Source organism: Hypanus sabinus, chromosome 3 (genome assembly GCF_030144855.1).
Source record: "Hypanus sabinus isolate sHypSab1 chromosome 3, sHypSab1.hap1, whole genome shotgun sequence".
Taxonomy (NCBI): domain Eukaryota; kingdom Metazoa; phylum Chordata; class Chondrichthyes; order Myliobatiformes; family Dasyatidae; genus Hypanus; species Hypanus sabinus.
The window spans coordinates 117227761-117244961 of NC_082708.1; the positions used below are offsets into that span (position 1 = coordinate 117227761).

General features: G+C 37.9%; 1 protein-coding gene across 3 annotated transcripts in view; it reads right to left on the reverse strand.

Moving 5' to 3' along the window:
* slc10a7 (solute carrier family 10 member 7) overlaps nt 1-17201 on the reverse strand; it is a 221658-nt gene that overhangs the window by 19373 nt on the left and 185084 nt on the right. For 2 of the 3 annotated variants that reach the window (XM_059965004.1, XM_059965003.1), the window contains 3 exons: nt 13876-14041; nt 10311-10362; nt 8128-8201 (listed from right to left, as the gene is read on the reverse strand). In XM_059965004.1, coding sequence (XP_059820987.1) covers nt 8128-8201; nt 10311-10362; nt 13876-14041 — 292 coding nt within the window. Of the gene's footprint in view, nt 1-8127; nt 8202-10310; nt 10363-13875; nt 14042-17201 lie in introns of those variants that run through there. The other variant, XR_009511279.1, reaches the window with a different exon arrangement.

A 17201-nucleotide genomic window follows, 5' to 3' on the forward strand; every position in this document is an offset into this window, starting at 1 on the left:
TATTTATCTGGTTTTCTTTAAATAATGTCACGTGGAACCAAAGGCCAATTGCTATCATGTTCCAAGTTTTTAAAAGTTCATAGTAAAGCCTCACAATTATTTTCCTCTTTTTTCCCCAATCCACATTTTCACCATTCATCTTTTCCTGCTTTCTGATTGTCTTTTTCCATGAATCACACTCCAAAAGAAATCTGTTGAGAAACCATTAGCATGCCCTCCTGAGCTAAACTACAACCCAGATTGTCACTTCCAAAAAAGACAGCCTTAGTAAATTCAAAAGAAATATTTATTTGCTCCCACACTCTCCTCAGTTTGTGTCATTGAATCGCAAATATATGAGACCATCCTGCTGGTTTCCTCTTAGGTTAGTAAAAAAAAAATTGGTAAACAACAGTGCCATCAAACCACATTTGTTAGAGTTACCTTATCATAAAACCAGAAGTGGAAGTTTGCAGATGATTGCAGAATGGAATGTCCAATCCCATCTGCAGCTCCTTAGCAAATGAAGCGGCTCACGCCTGATTTTTCAAGTAACGGTCACATCACAAAGATGCCAGCAATGACTCTTTCCAACAAGAAAGAGTCTGATCATCTATGTTAAGAACCTCACCATCAACATTCAGTGGAAGTTCTGAAGTTCATGACTGACTGGAAACTCATCTGGATTAGCCATATAAACAATGTGGCTGAAACAATAAGGCATGGAATGGGCATTCTGTAGGAAATGACTCAATTCTTGACACCCAAAATATCAACAGTGTGATGGAATACTTTCCACTAGCTTGGATGGGTGTTGCTCAATCAGAAACTTTGAAAGATTCAGGAAGAAGCAACCCATCACCTAAATATTAATTGCCTTCCAATGCTGGTAGGCAGTAGGTGAATTGTGTATCATCTACAGAACGCACTCCAATTGCTCACAACTAGCAAACTTGCCACATCTACCACTGAAAAAAGATATGACATAAACACCCTAAAAGTTCTTCTCCAAATTATACATCATCCTGACTTGGAAATATATTGCCAGTCCTTTATTAATGTTGAAACTTATTTCTCAAGAGCATTGTGGCAATACCTTCACTAGAAGGACTGCAGCAATTCAAAAAGATGGTTCACCACCACTTTCACAAATGCCCAGTTTACATCTTGAAAATGAATAAAAAGTATGCAGTGTTCAATTTGGTCTTTGTCAGAGCTACAGAACACTTCACTTCTGGCTATGGATACAAACTACACATATTAAAAAAAACCCCATAAGACATAGGAGTAGAACTTGGCCATTCAGCCCATCGAATCTTTATTGCCATTCCAGCACAGCTGATTTATTATCCCTGTCAACATTCTCCCCTGTAACCTTTGAAGTTCTCACTGGTTCCCCCTCTGTCATCTGATTCCTAAATGGACATTGAACCTTTGAACACTTTCTAAAATATATATTGCTTCTGTTTTTTGCAAGATTTTTAATCTATTCAATATATGTACACTGTAACTGATTTATTTATTATTTTTTTCTTCTATATTATGCATTGCATTGAACTGCTGCTGCTAAGTTAATAAATTTTATGACACATCAGATAATAAATCTGATTCTGATAATCAAGAACCCAACAACCTCTACTTTAAATATACCCAATGACTCGGCTTCTACAGCTATCTCTGGCAATGAATTCCACTGATCCACCACCCTGTGGCTAACAAAATTCCTCATCTACGCTCTAAAGAAACATAATTATATTCTGAGGCTGCACCCTCTTGTCCTAGACTCCTCCACTATAGGCAACATCTTTTCCACATCCATTCTCCCTAGGTTTCTCGATGCGATACCCCCTCATTTTTCAAATTTCCAGTGAGTATGAGCCCAGAGCCATCAAATACTCCTCACACTTTCATTCCTGGGATCATTCTCATGACCCTCTCAATGCCAGCACATCTTTTCTTAGATAAGGGGCCCAAAACTGCACACAATACTCCAAAGCCTCAGCATTACATCATATAACCATACAACAATTACAGCATGGAAACAGGCCATCTCGGCCCTTCTAGTCCGTGCCGAACGCTTACTCTCACCTAGTCCCACCGACCTGCACTGTCCATAACCCTCCATTCTTTTCCTGTCCATATACCTATCCAATTTTACTTTAAATGACAATATCGAACCTGCCTCTACCACTTCTACTGGAAGCTTGTTCCACACAGCTACCACTCTCTGAGTAAAGAAATTCCCCCTCGTATTACCCCTAAACTTTTGCCCCCCAACTCTCAATGGGAAAACTCTATCTATCCCCCTCATAATTTTAAATACCTCTATCAAGTCCCCTCTCAACCTTCTACGCTCCAAAGAATAAAGACCTAACTTGTTCAACCTTTCTCTGTAACTTAGGTGCTGAAACCCATGTAACATTCTAGTAAATCTTCTTTGTACTCTCTCTATTTTGTTGACATCTTTCCTATAATTCGGTGAGCAGAACTGTACACAATACTCCAAATTTGGCCTTACCAATGCCTTGTACAATTTTAACATTACATCCCAACTCCTATACTTAATGCTCTGATTTAGAAAGGCCAGCATACCAAAAGCTTTCTTCACCACCCTATCCACATGAGATTCCACCTTCAGGGAACTATGCACCATTATTCCTAGATCACTCTGTTCTACTGCATTCCTCAATGCCCTACCATTTACCATGTATGTCCTATTTTGATTATTCCTACCAAAATGTAGCACCTCACACTTATCAGCATTAAACTCCATCTGCCATCGTTCAGCCCACTCTTCTAACTGGCCTAAATCTCTCTGCAAGCTTTGAAAATCTACTTCATTATCCACAACGCCACCTATCTTAGTATCATCTGCAAATTTACTAATCCAATTTACCACCCCATCATCCAGATCGTATATGTATATGACAAACAACATTGGACCCAGTACAGATCCCTGAGGCACACCACTAGTCCACCGGCCTCCAACCTGACAAACAGTTATCCACCACCACTCTCTGGCATCTCCCATCCAGTCACTGTTGAATCCATTTTACTACTTCAATATTAACACCTAAAGATTGAACCTTCCTAACTAACCTTCTGTGCGGAACCTTGTCAAAGGCCTTACTGAAGTCCATATAGACAACATCCACTGCTTTACCCTCATCAACTTTCCTAGTAACCTCTTCAAAAAATTCAATAAGATTTGTCAAACATGATCTTCCACATACATACTTGCTTTTATATTCTAGTTCTTTTGAAATGAATGCCAAAATTGCATTTGCCTTCGTTACCAATGACTAAACAGGCAAGCTAATCTTTAGAGAATCCTGCATGAGGACTCCCAAGTCCTGTTGCACTTTTGATTTCTGATTTTGCTCCCTGTTTAGAAATAGTCTACACCTTTATTTCTTCTAGCAAAGTGCATGACCATACATTTCCCTACAGTATACTCCATCTGCCACTTCTTTTTTCATTTTCCTAATCTTTCCAAGTCCTGCTGCAGACTCCCTGCTTCCTCAACACTACCTGTCTCTCTGTCTACCTTTCATTGTCCACAAACCTGGCCACAAAGCCATCAGTTCATTCATCCACAACACTGATATATAATGAAAAGTCATGGTCCCAATACCGGCCCCTGCAGAACATCACTAGTCATTTGTAGCCAACCAGAATAGGCCCCCTTTATTTCTACTCTTTGCTCTCTGCCAGTCAGGCAATCTCCTATCCGTGCTAGTATCTTCCTTGCAATACCATGGGCTGTTTAGCAGCCTCATGTGCTGCCAATGTTAAGTTTGCATTCAACCAAGGTATGAAATAAAAACTCTGAGCAACTGGAAATCTATTAAGCAGCTACAGTCAATCTGACATACAAGAGGATGGATATGGGTGTTGGAATCTCAGAATAACACTTCAATGACATTGTTACTGGAGTTCTTTATTTTTCACATTTATTTGTGGGCTTATGACTGTTGCTAGAAAGCTTTTATTCCCCATCACTATTCTTTCTGGAGAGTCACAATAATCCATGTGGTGAAGGTGCTCACACAGGATCGTAATGGAATGGGATTTATGAGACAGGTCTGGTTATTCAGGTGCATTTTGTTGTGGGCAAACCCAATCTTTAACTGGTTCATGTAGGCACAATATTTATGTGGCTTGTTACTTTGGTTTTGACATGGTTGTTAGGGAGGTATTTGATTATATTAACACTGTTAAGTACCAAAGGGAAGATGGTTAAGCCCTCTTTTATTGGAATTACAAATCGTCTTACATTTCTATAATCCATTGTAGCATTTATAAGCCCAAGACTGAAAATCCTGGAAGTTCCACATAACTTGAGTATTGTGCAATCTTCAGAACATGTTGCTAACTTTTAATCAAGATGCTGAAAGACCAATTATGAAATAGCTAAAGCTGGCTGAGTTGAGGAAACTGATGCAAGGAATTCACTGTAGCCATCTATTTCAAACTTTATCAATAGTTTGCCTGATGTAAAGTATGGTGGAGGTAGCATCATGCTATCAGGATGCCTTTCAGCAGCAGGGTCTGGAAATCTGGTCAGGATTGATGAATGACACTAAATACTGAGATTCTGGATAAAAAAGTCCGGCTAGCCAGAAAGCTTAAACTGTGGAGGAAATTTGTCTTTTAGTAGAACAATGATCCAAAGTACACTGCCAGAGCAACCACAGAGTGGCTTTAAATGAAGACATTTGGTGTCCTCAAGTGGCCCAGTCAGAGTCCTAATCTTAACCTGATCAAACAACTCTGGCATATCCTGAAGATTGCTGTCCACCACTGTTCCCCAATTAACCTGGCATAGCTTGAGCAATTTTGCAAGAAGGAATGGGCAAGTCTTACTCCATCACATTGTGCAAAGCTAACAGAGACTTATCCAAAAAGACTACTATCTGTGTGAGGTGTTTAATTAAGTACTAAGCAAGGGGGATGAAGTCTTGTGAACTGCTGACATTTCAGATTTTGAATTTTTAGTATTTGTATATTGTAAAGCATTATACATGCTTTACAATTTTCGTTGGGTTTTTGGGCTCTACTGTGAAAAAAGGAGCATGTAATGCACACATAAAAAATCTTAGTGAAATTGATCAAATTCCTGATTGTAATACTCATATATGTGAACAGAGGGCTGTGAGTTGAATACTTTTTCCAAGGCACTGTTTTGAGTTTCAGATTGAGACTTTACCAGCTTAACAATTTATTTTTTAGGTACCTTTGATAAAATAGTCTCAAGTAGGACCAAACATACAACTTCAAACTACTCTTCTAGTCACTTCATTGATTCAAAAGTTTGTTCTCCAGCTTGCTGGTTATAGTGCATACAGGGCAGGAGGTTATTAATTTATGTAGAATACGGCTCTGCTGATAACGATGCCTATAGTATCTCATGAAAATCCATTTTTAAATATTTGTCCATTCTAAATATATGTCATTTAGCATAAGTGGTATACAGCATGACAGAAAGCTCCCTTAGTGTGACCATAATACTTTTGTTTTCACAAAGATAGTTCAGTAATTATTTTTATCAACAATTTCACGACAGATATATCAGCAACAGACTGATGTGGATGATGACAAGATTTTTTTCTTATCTTGTCGTTATACTACCATGCTATAGGGATTGTAAGAATCAACAGACCATCAGATTTTGACTGACATACTTGATATCTTCCAGGTTTCAGGTAAGACTTACTTTCTTCGGGTTGTGGTTGAGAAGGGGTGGGGCCTTTGCCCCAGGTGCCCATTTTCCAGTGTTACAATATCATGGGGATGTTTGGAGCCCATTCCCATTACCAACTTTCTAGCTAAAGTGAAAACTGCCTGAAATCTGCTCCACTATTTGATATAGCAATTCCTGCTGAAAATTAATGTTTTAACAGTTCTTGCTGTGGTAAGAATTTACACTTCTATGTTTATGCTCACAGAAGACAAGGAGTGGTTGTAGACGGGTCATATTCTGCATGGAGGCCAGTGACCAGTGTTATGCCTCAGGGATTTGTTCTGGGACCCTACTCTTTGTAATTTTTATGAATGACCTGGATGAGGAAGTGGAGGCATGGGTTAGTAAATTTGCTAATGGTACAATGGTTGGGGGCGTTGTGGATAGTGTGGAGGGCTGTCAGAGGTTACAGTGGGACATTGATAGGATGCAAAACTGGGCTGAGAAGTGGCAGATGGAGTTCAACCCAGATAAGTGTGAGGTGGTTCATTCTGGTAGGTCAAATAAGATGGCAGAATATAACATTAATGGTAAGACTCTTGGCAGTATGGAGGATCAAAGGGATCTTGAGGTCCGAGTCCACAGGATACTTAAACCTGCTACGCAGATTTACTCTGTGTATAAGAAGGCATATGATGCATTGGCCTTCATCAATCATGGGATTGAGTTTAAGACCTGAGAGGTAATGTTGCAGCTATATAGGACAATGGTCAGACCCCACTTGAAGTACTGTGCTCAGTTCTGGTTGCCTCACTACAGGAGGGACATGGAAACCATAGAAAGGGTGCAGAGGAGATTTACAAGGATGTTGCCTGGATTGGGGAGCATACCTTATGAGAATAGGTTGAGTGAACTTGGCCTTTTCTTCTTGAAGCGATGGAGGATGAGAGGTGACCTGATAGAGGTGTATAAGATGATGAGAGGCATTGATCATGTGGATAGTCGGAGGCTTTCCCTCAGGGCTGAAATGGCTAGCATGAGAGGGCACAGTTTTAAGGTGCAGAGGAGATGTCAGGGGTGGTTTTTTTTACGCAAAGTGGTGAGTTCGTGGAATGGGCTGCTGTCGGTGACGGTGGAGGCAGAAACAATAGGGTCTTTTAAAGAGACTCCTGGATGGCTACATGGAGCTTAGTAAAAGAGGGTTATGGGTAAGGCCTAGGTAATTTCTAAGGTAAGGACATGTTTGGCACAGCTTTGTGGGCCGAGGGGCCTGTATTCTGCTGTATGTTTTCTATGTTTCTATGCTTTGTACTCGACTTTCAAAACAATGTGCAGTTATTAGCTCCAATAAGGCAGGTAATCCACCAGACATGATCATGATTAATAACATTATTGTGACATCTGGGCTTTATTTGACAGGCATTGAAAATTTGGAGCAAAACACATACAAAACACTTGAGTAAAAATTAATTAATCAGAGAGTGTGATCAGAATTTGTTGTCTACAGACGTGGTGCAAGTAGAGCTAACTTAGGGTTTTCAAAAGGGAAATGAATAGGCACAGCAGAAAACTAATTTGTTGGGCTAAGGGGAAAGAGCAGCAGAGTTGGTCATGTCAGATTGGCCTATAAGGATTGGTAAAGGTGTAATGGGCGGAATGGCTTTCAATTTTGTATTTTCCACATACAACTTGTCCTGCAGTAATAAGTGCAGAGGTCTCGAATGCTTCTTTGCTGGCATTTTATTGACTTTGGAATAAGTTCGTAAATTGCATTTTAACTTATTAATTTTGGATATTAATTCTGGCAAGAAAAAATTAACACATTGATGTACTTTAGGAATTAACATGCTCTGTCAATGTATTTGCCACTCATCTTTACTAATTATTGATTCTCCAATATCTTTCCTCATTATTTCCTGCAAGTAGGAGATATTGCAATATAACCTTGATAACAGCAGAACTGCCAAGAAAGCTTGTGGTCAATGAAATACCTCTGAGCTGTAGCTCAATATAGGAAGTTGTAGCTGTATTTGCTAATGGGATGCTTAGCAAAAGCTGCTAATGATCTGAAAAGTTTCTGCTAAATTCTATCAAGATTATCACATTCACCTACCCAGATTACATAATTAATGCAACTCTGCAATTTGAGGTAAATTCCAAGTAAAGACTGACTTTCAAGAGGCCTCCTTAAAAATACTCCAGCTATGTTTGGCAAACAAGCTGTAAGAACTAGAACATTTTGTATTCAATATTTGTGTCTGATATCAATCAACGATTATGCACTACAGATAACATTGACAGATCTCAACATTACCAGTGTATTTTGTTAATTCTCTCTTGCTTCATAATAATTGTGCTGATTGAATTGGTTATTATCAATAATTTTTGAATTATGGAAACAAAAATAACATTTAAGGACTGATTGTACTGCTGACATTGCCATTTCTAAAATTGGATTTACTTACCAAGAGTCAGTGATTTATGTGTGGAACAGAACATAATGGCAACTGTATCTGCAGGTGTAAAACCAGACTTTTTTCTAAAAGAGAAATAGAATACACATCTACCTTAAAAAAATTGTTGCATTGAACTTTTATGGAAATAACAGAAGCATGGGAATATACAAGAAAAAAATTAATCTGACCTATTATACCCATACTAGCCAAAATAAGAGTTGTCTACCCAAACATTACATTCCTGTTTATGTCTCTTGCCTTATAGTTAATATATAAGGTGCTCATTCAAGGGGGGTGGTGTGTGTGTGTGTGTGTGTGTGTGTGTGTGTGTGTGTGTGTGTGTGTGTGTGTGTGTGTGTGTGTGTGTGTGTGTGTGTGTGTGTGTGTGTGTGTGTGTGTGTGTGTGTGTGTATGTGTGAGAGAGAGATAGAGAGAAAAAACACTATTCAGTCTTCATTGTTACAGGCAATGAGATCAAGATTGCCATCATCCTCTGGGTAAACACATTTCCTCTCAATTCCATTCTAATGTTCCTTACCATATCTATACTTTGTACTCATCTGTCTTTTAAAGGAAATGTCATTTCTATCCATTCTTTCATGGCTTCTCATATTTTGATATACTTCCATTAAACCTTCTTCTCTCTTTTACAGAGGATAACTCCTTCTTCTCTGATACTTCCTCCTAGCTCAAATTCCTGGAAAATTTCTTGGAAATCTCTTCAGTGTGTATTTCAGCATTTTCAAATTCTTCCTATGATGTTGTGACCTGAACCATATGCATATGTTTTATATTGTTCTACCCTAACCTTCCTTATCTTGTACACTGAAGGAAATCAACCATCATGTCTTCAGTTCTGTATTCAGTTTCAGAGTAAGAAACTTGGGTCAGAAAAAATAGTGTTTAACTTTAATGAAGACAAGGTTGACAAGGTGGTTAAGAAGGGTTATGGAATGGTTGCTTTTATTAGCCGAGGCATTGAGTTCAAAAGTCAGGAGGTTATGTTGCAATTTTATAAAAACCCTGGTCAGGCTATATCTGGAGTATTGTGTACATTTCTGGTCACCCCACTATAGGAAGGATATTGAGGCTTTGGAGAAGGTGCAGAAGAGATTTACCAGGATGCTACCTGGTTTGAAGGGCATGTGGTATCATGAGAGGCTGGATAAACTTGGGGTGTTTTCTCTGGAATGGCAGACGATAGAGGTTTAAGATTATGAGGGGCATAGACAGAGTAGACAGGCAGTATCTGTTTCCCAGGGGTGATATGTCTAATACCCAAGGGTGTGCACTGAAGGTGAGAGGGGGTAGATTCAAGGGTGTTGTGAGGAGTAAGTATTTCACTCAGATAGTGGTGGATGCCTGGAATGCACTGCCTGGCATGGTAGTAGAGGCAAATACATTAGAGGCTTTTAAGAAACGTTTGGAGAGGCACATGGATATGAGGAAGATGGAGGGATATGGACATGGTGTAGCTAGGAGGGATTAGTATTTGGGTGTTTTTGATTTGCTTTTCAGCGGGTTCGGCACAACACTGTGGGCCAAAATGCCTGCCCTTGTTCTGTGTTCTATGTAAAAAGTAGACGATTATCAATAACAATTATTGGCAAATGTTAGAATAAATTAGCAAGGAATTAATAGCAGCACATTTCAAGCAGAGTCAGGATGGCTCCAGGAAGGAGAGATCACATCTGATAAATTTACTGAAATTTTTCTGAGGACGCCTCAATTTGAGCAAATGATGAGTTTAAACACTTTTCATCCAGAAGGAGAGTCTTTGACAAAATAGTAATTATCTTTCCATAGATGCTACTTGACCTGCTGAGTGTTTCTAGCATTTAGCTGACTTTACACAGATGTTAATAAGTTAAATAAGAGGGTTAAATATTGGGAAAGTGTTTTCTGTGAAAACGTGTTGTTAATTTTAGAAGAAAAAAAATAAGGAAATAAAGAGTGTAATATCCATGACTAAAAGCTGTGTCTATGTTTCTATACCTATGTTTCTAAACAGGCCTCAGTATCCTACTGTTGTTGTGCAATCCAATGTCTAATTTGTTCGCCTGAGAGTATTGTCTAAAATTTCAGACTGAATTTTTTACCCAACAGGACAAGCTGATATTTTCAAATTATACATTTTATATTAACCATATTCTATCTGCAAATGGAAATGTACTCAAAGAAAAATAACCCACCTTGTAGAGATGAAAAATGTTAAAAACATGAAACTCAGCTGAAGGGAAAATACTAAAAGAAAAAATGAAATAATATTTGATATTGCTAAAAACTACAATTATTTTCAATGTGCATGCAATCTGCTATGCAATTAGAATGAAAAACCAAACAACTATTAACATAAATTCATATTAAACTTTTCAGCATTTTATCCTTTTTATTGTCAGATTTTTAAATCGTATAAATTTTCATGCACAATATTAACAATGAAGTTATCATTATTATTTGCAATTTATTAAAACAACTGCAAGTTCCTTATATGAATACTAGTCAACATGATAATGGCCCACTCTACAATTTCAAACATATCTATATGACTTAATAATAAAATTTGTTAAAATAATTAAACTAGTAATATCAAAGAGCTTACATAAAGAAAGCATATCCAGCAGTTAATTAGAACCACTGCTATACTAAACATCAGTTTCATCTTGCCCTAAACTGTGTAATTTCTAGTATTAAAAGTAATTTATATCAGAATTTGAAATCCTATAACAATTAAGTCCAAAGATTACACTCAATTCAAAAACAAAAACACAATGCTTCTGAATAAAATTTTGTAAAAATTGCTGGAAACATATTTGAATACTAGTGTTTTTGACATAGGCTACTGTAATCTTCAAACACAAATGACCTTCAAAATATTTAGTTCAGATTGAATTCAGAATTACAGTGAACTAATTTCAGGCTGTTTACAAGGTTATCCTGAATATATAAAACTTGGTAATAGGGGTTATAACTACAAACCCCATTTCCAGAGAAGTTGGGATATTTTCAAAAATGCAATAAAAACAAAAATCTGTGATATGTTAATTCACGTGAACCTTTATTTAACTGACAAAAGTATAAAGAAAAGATTTTCAATAGTTTTACTGACCAACTTAATTGTATTTTGAAAAAAACACAAATTTAGAATTTGATGGCTGCAACACACTCAACAAAAGCTGGGACAGAGTTAAAATAAGATTGAAAAGTGCACAGAATATTCAAGTAACACTGGTTTGGAAGACTCCACATTAAGCAGGCTAATTGGTAGCAGGTGACGTATCATGACTGGATATAAAAGTAGCGTCCATCAAAGGCTCAGTCTTTGCAAGCAAGGATGGGTTGTGGCTCACCCCTTTGTGCCAAAATTCATGAGAGAATTGTTAGTCAGTTCAAAAGGAACATTTCTCAATGCAAGATTGCAGAGAATTTAGGTCTTTCAACATCTACAGTACATAATATTGTGAAAAGATTCAGAGAATTCAGAGACATCTCAGTGCGTAAAGGGCAAGGTTGGAAACCACTGCTGAATGCGTGTGATCTTCAAGCCCTTAGGCGGCACTGCCTAAGAAACCGTCATGCTACTGTGACAATTATAGCCACCTGGGCCCGGGAGTACTTCGAAAAACCATTGTCACTTAATACAGCCCGTCGCTGCATCCAGAACCTGAAACTGTATTATGCAAGGAGGAAGCCATACATCAACTCTATGCAGAAACGCCAGCGAATTCTCTGGGCCCAAGCTCATCTCAGATGGACCGAAAGACTGTGGAACCGTGTGCTGTGGTCAGATGAGTCCACATTTCAGCGAGTTTTCGGAAAAAACGGGCGTCGAGTTCTCCGTGCCAAAGATGAAAACGACCATCCTGATTGTTAACAGCGAAAGGTGCAAAAGCCAGCATCTGTGATGGTATGGGGGTGCATCAGTGCCCGTGGCATGGGTGAGTTGCATGTATGTGAAGGTACCATTGACTCTGAGGCTTATATTAGGATTTTAGAGAGACTTATGTTGCCATCAAGGCAACGTCTCTTCCTGGGATGTCCATGCTTATTTCAGCAGGACAATGCCAGACCACATTCTGTAGGGGCTACAACAGTGTGGCTTTGTAGACACAGAGTGCATGTGCTTGACTGGCCTGCTGCCAGTCGATATCTATCTCCTATTGAAAATGAAGAGAAGAATCAGACAATGGAGACCACGGACCGTTGAGCAGCTGAAGTCTTATATCAAGCAAGAATGGGCAAAATTTCCAATCGCAAATCTACTACAATTAGTATTCTCAGTTCCAAAATGATTAAAAAGTGTTATTAAAAGGAAAGGTGATGTAACACAATGGTAGACATGCCTCTGTCCCAACTTTTGTTGAGTGTGTTGCAGCCATCAAATTCTAAATTTGTGTATATTTACAAAATACAATTAAGTTGGTCAGTAAAACTATTGAAAATCTTTTCTTAGAGCAAACACGAGGAAATCTGCAGATGCTGGAAATTCAAACAACACACAAAATGCACACAAAAGACGAAACGTCGACAGCGCTTCTCCCTATAGATGCTGCCTGGCCTGCTGTGTTCCACCAGCATTTTGTGTGTGTTGTTGTTTGAAAATCTTTTCTTTGTACTTTTGTCAGTTAAATAAAGGTTCACGTGAATTAACATATCACAGATTTTTGTTTTTATTGCATTTTTGAAAATATCCGAACTTTTATGGAAATGGGGTTTGTAGCTGTGAATTCCATTCTTCCTAGACAGTCTCTTGGGATTGAGGATGACCTTCTTCCTCCCTAGTTCTGTGGGTTCTAAGATGGCTGAGGTGACTAATGTGGTATCTCCAGACACTGCCACAGCTGGGACATAAGATGTTTTATGGGATGAGTGGATGGGGTGCTTGGGAGATGATGTGCTCCTCTAAATTTACTCTGGGCTTCTAAAAGCTCTCTAGGGTTCACAATATCTTCCCTTATTCTCCTTCATTTCGAATGGTTCAGAGATCACGTTTCCATGAGATGGTGGGAATGCTCTTCTTTTTCAAGGAGGCTTTGAGAACATCTTTAGATCTGTTCCTCTGTCTCTTACAGTGAGCTCAAAATAGAATGTCTATTTCAGGAGTTTAGTATCGGGCATCTGAACAAGGTGGTGTGCCATTTACAATTAACATGTATAACAAGTTGATTTGGGAGACGATGATGATAGTTTGCTTTGGAGAATTTTGAATGTACTTCTTCTTTGATGTACCAGCTGCATATATGTTTCAGAAGCTTACAAGAAATCAAGTTTCACAGCTGCCAGGAGATCTCTGCTGTTTTTAAGGATTTGTCTTAAAACTTTATTTTCCTCAGAAAGCAATGATGAATTTCATCATCTATGCTGGATACATAACAAGAAAACCTAAAAATATAGTGAAGAAAAATATGTTTCGGTTTCTCTGTTTATAATGTATATGCCTTTCCAAAGCTGCAATGAGAGTGAGGGACTTTCTGTACATTGGAAAAGGAGTACTAGCACCCACTATATGCTATTTATAAGCAAAATAAAATTAACCTATCAAAATTACTTCTGATTCTTTTTTAACATCATGGTTCATAGTTGTGCTTTACGAAAGTGACACCAGAATGCTGAAGATATCACATGGACCCACCATATACTTAGGCGATTAGTTTCTTACAACTTACTGTGTGATCTAATCTTGTATAGCTAACAATGATCTACTTGCAATTAAAAATGAACATTATGTATTCTTATTGAATATTGCTTGTTACTTACTTATAAAAACAATTAATATAAGGCTAAAGGTATCCAGGTCAATTTTCGGATTGGAGAAAGTATCACAAAATGTTGAATATATGATCATAAGGAGCACACAGCTGCTAATAGCACCAAATGGTGGCTTCTTTCTTTCAAGCCAATCCTTGATGTATCGTCGAGCAATCTGTGCACAACAAAAAATCAACAAATTATGTTGGAGGCTGAGTCAAGTTGGGCATAACAAAATAAATGTGACACTAAAATGGCATTGAGGACATGGATTAATTCCACTGGTGAACACAATGGATTTCAAAGCTTTCCAGCTGCACAACTGTTCTGGGTGCAGGGGAATTCTAACAAGAATACATTTTAAACTATAGTCAAGCACATTGTAGCAAAAACTCTTTGTTAGTTGCCACAGGAATATACCCATTAAGCTTTGCTTAAAATTTAATTCTCAATGAAGACATGCAGTAACTAGCTATTCTTCTTTGTGACCAATAATTTTCGTTTAAACTCAGTACTGCAAATATTGGACACCTGGAATTACATAAAGATGAATAATCAAAAGTGATCCTTAGAAAATTTTAATATTTAAATAGCTAGTATTGCACTAGGTTTCTCATTAACTATAGTTCATGCTTGAAACTTCAAAGATGAGGGAACTTAAATATTCAATCTCTGAATATTCAGTCTAAATGTAAACCTGTATATGATGACATTCAAAATATATTAAAATAGGAGCATTATCAGTTGAAAACTAAATAATGAAGTGAAAATCAAATTACCAACAAAGATGCTAATTCTATTAATTAAAACATGATGAAATATTTCTTTGATTTGTATTTCAAACATCTTTTGACTTGAACTAAACAAATTGCCAACACACATTATATAAAATTGGAGCCAAAATAAAGTTTCTACATGACATTGAAACTTTTAACACAGAAGTCAAAAACATTACTTTGGGACCAGAAGACATTTTCACACACATACAGTATTTTCTGAGACAAAAATCTTTTCAATGATAAAAAAAAGCATTAGATCCATTAAGTGAACATGGACAATGTTTCAGAACACAATGTTTATTTTTACACTTCTGAGTACATCTATTTAAGGTCAATACATAAAGGGAGGGTGTTTGGGGGTTGATGTTCTGTTAAGTTATTTGTGTGGAAGTGGGAATGATTTTTGGGATGGTTAGTGTATGGGGGGAGGGGGTTGATGATCGAGATGCTGTTTGGTTTTGTATGGGGGGGTGGGTTTGATGCTTCTCTCAGAATGACTTTCATATTCTTTATGTTTTTGTGGCATTCTGGAGAATACAAATTTCAAGTTGTATATGGATATATGCTTTGATAATAAATTAACTTTTGAATGTTATATATAAGCAATTAGTACCATTGATCAGTCAGTATTTCAGTATAAATTATATATTTTATACATAGATATCAAGATTGCAATCTGATTTAAGTTCCAAATTATATTCGGTCATTAGAACACAGAACATAGAACAGTACAGCGCCGTACAGGCCCTTTGGTGCTCAATATTGCACCAACTTTTTTCCTGTTCTACAATCAATCTAATCTTTCCCTCCCATTATTCTTTCATCCATTTGGCTATCTAAGAGTCTCTTAAATGCCCCTAATGTATCTGCTTCTACCATCACCCTTGGCAGAGCATTCCTACCTCTGTTATGCCCCCCCCCCATACTTTCTTCCAAACACATTAAAGTTATGCCCCCTCATGTTAGTCATTTCCGTCCTAGGAAAAAGTCTCTGACTGTTCACTCTATCTATGCCTCTTATCATCTTGTACACCTTTGTCAAATCACCTCTCATCCTCCTTTTTGATAAACAGAAAAACCCTCGTTCACTCAACCTATCCTCTTAAGGCATACTCCCTAAATCAGGCAGCATCCTGGGAAATCTCCTCTGCAGCTACTCTAATGCTTCCACATACTTCCTGTAATGAGGTGATCAAGTGTGGTCTAACCAGTTTTATAGAGCTGCAACATTACTTCACAGCTCTTTAACACAGTAACTTCACAAATGAAGGCCAACACAACATACCATATGCCTTCTTAATCACCTTTTCAACTTGTGCTACAACTTTGAGGAATCTATAGATGTGAATCCCACACTGCTAAGAAACCTACCATAACCCTATATTTTGCCTTCAAGTTTGACCTTCCAAATTAAATCATTACAAACTTTCCTGGAATGAGCTCCATCTGCCATTTGGCATCCTATCAATGTCCCAAGGAAACCTACAACAACCTTCCACACAATCCACAATGTCATCTCACAACTTACAAAGTTTGTACTAACACACCTTCACTTCCTCATCCAAGTCATTTATAAAAATCACGAACAGCAGGGGTCCGAGAACAATGTCCCTGCTGAACACCACTAGTCACTTACCTCCAGGCAGAAAATTTTCCATCTATTACCACCCTCTGCCTTCTGTAGGCAAGCCAACTCTGAATCCACACAGCCAAGTTTCCATGGATCTCATGCCTCCTCACTTTCTGAATGAACCAACCAAGGGAAACCTTGTCAAATGCTTTCCTAAACTCCATACAACACCACATTCACTGCTCTATCTTCATCAATTTGTTTTACTCACAAGTCTGATTGAACTCTTGTCATTTCCTTGAAGAATTCTATCAGGCTCGTGAGGCATGACCCACGTCCTCACAAAGCCATGATGACTATCCTTATGCTTCTTCAAATGCTCGTAAGTACTGTCTCTAAGAATCTTCTCCAACAGTTTGCCTACCACTGACGTAAGATGCAATGGTCTATAATTCTCAGGTTTATACCTATTACCTTTTTTAAAGAAAGGAGTAACATCTACCACATTCCAACTATCCTGCACTACTCCTGTGGCTACTGAGGATGTAAAGATCATCATCAAAGGCAGTGCAATTTCTTCCCTTGCTTCCGGTAGTCACATGGTGTTTATCCCATTGACTACAGGAACTTAACTATCCTAATCCCTTTCAAAAGTTGCCGAACACCCTCTTTCCTAACATTGAGAAATTAGGCACAGAAATAAATATCTCTAATATATAACCATATTGCATAGTAAACTACAATATTGGGCTAGTGCCCCAAAAACATGATAAACAAAAAGACCCACGAAAGATGTGATTTGGTGTGCATATTCATACAAAGATCCAAAAAATATACTTGCATCAGAAATATCAGAGGCATCCACAGAACTTAAGACATCCTCATAACTAAAGAGGTGCATCTATGTAGGCTAGGGAGTCACCAAAACAATTCTACACAAAGATCTGTAGCTTCCTGCAACCTCACATATAGGTTCACACATTGTG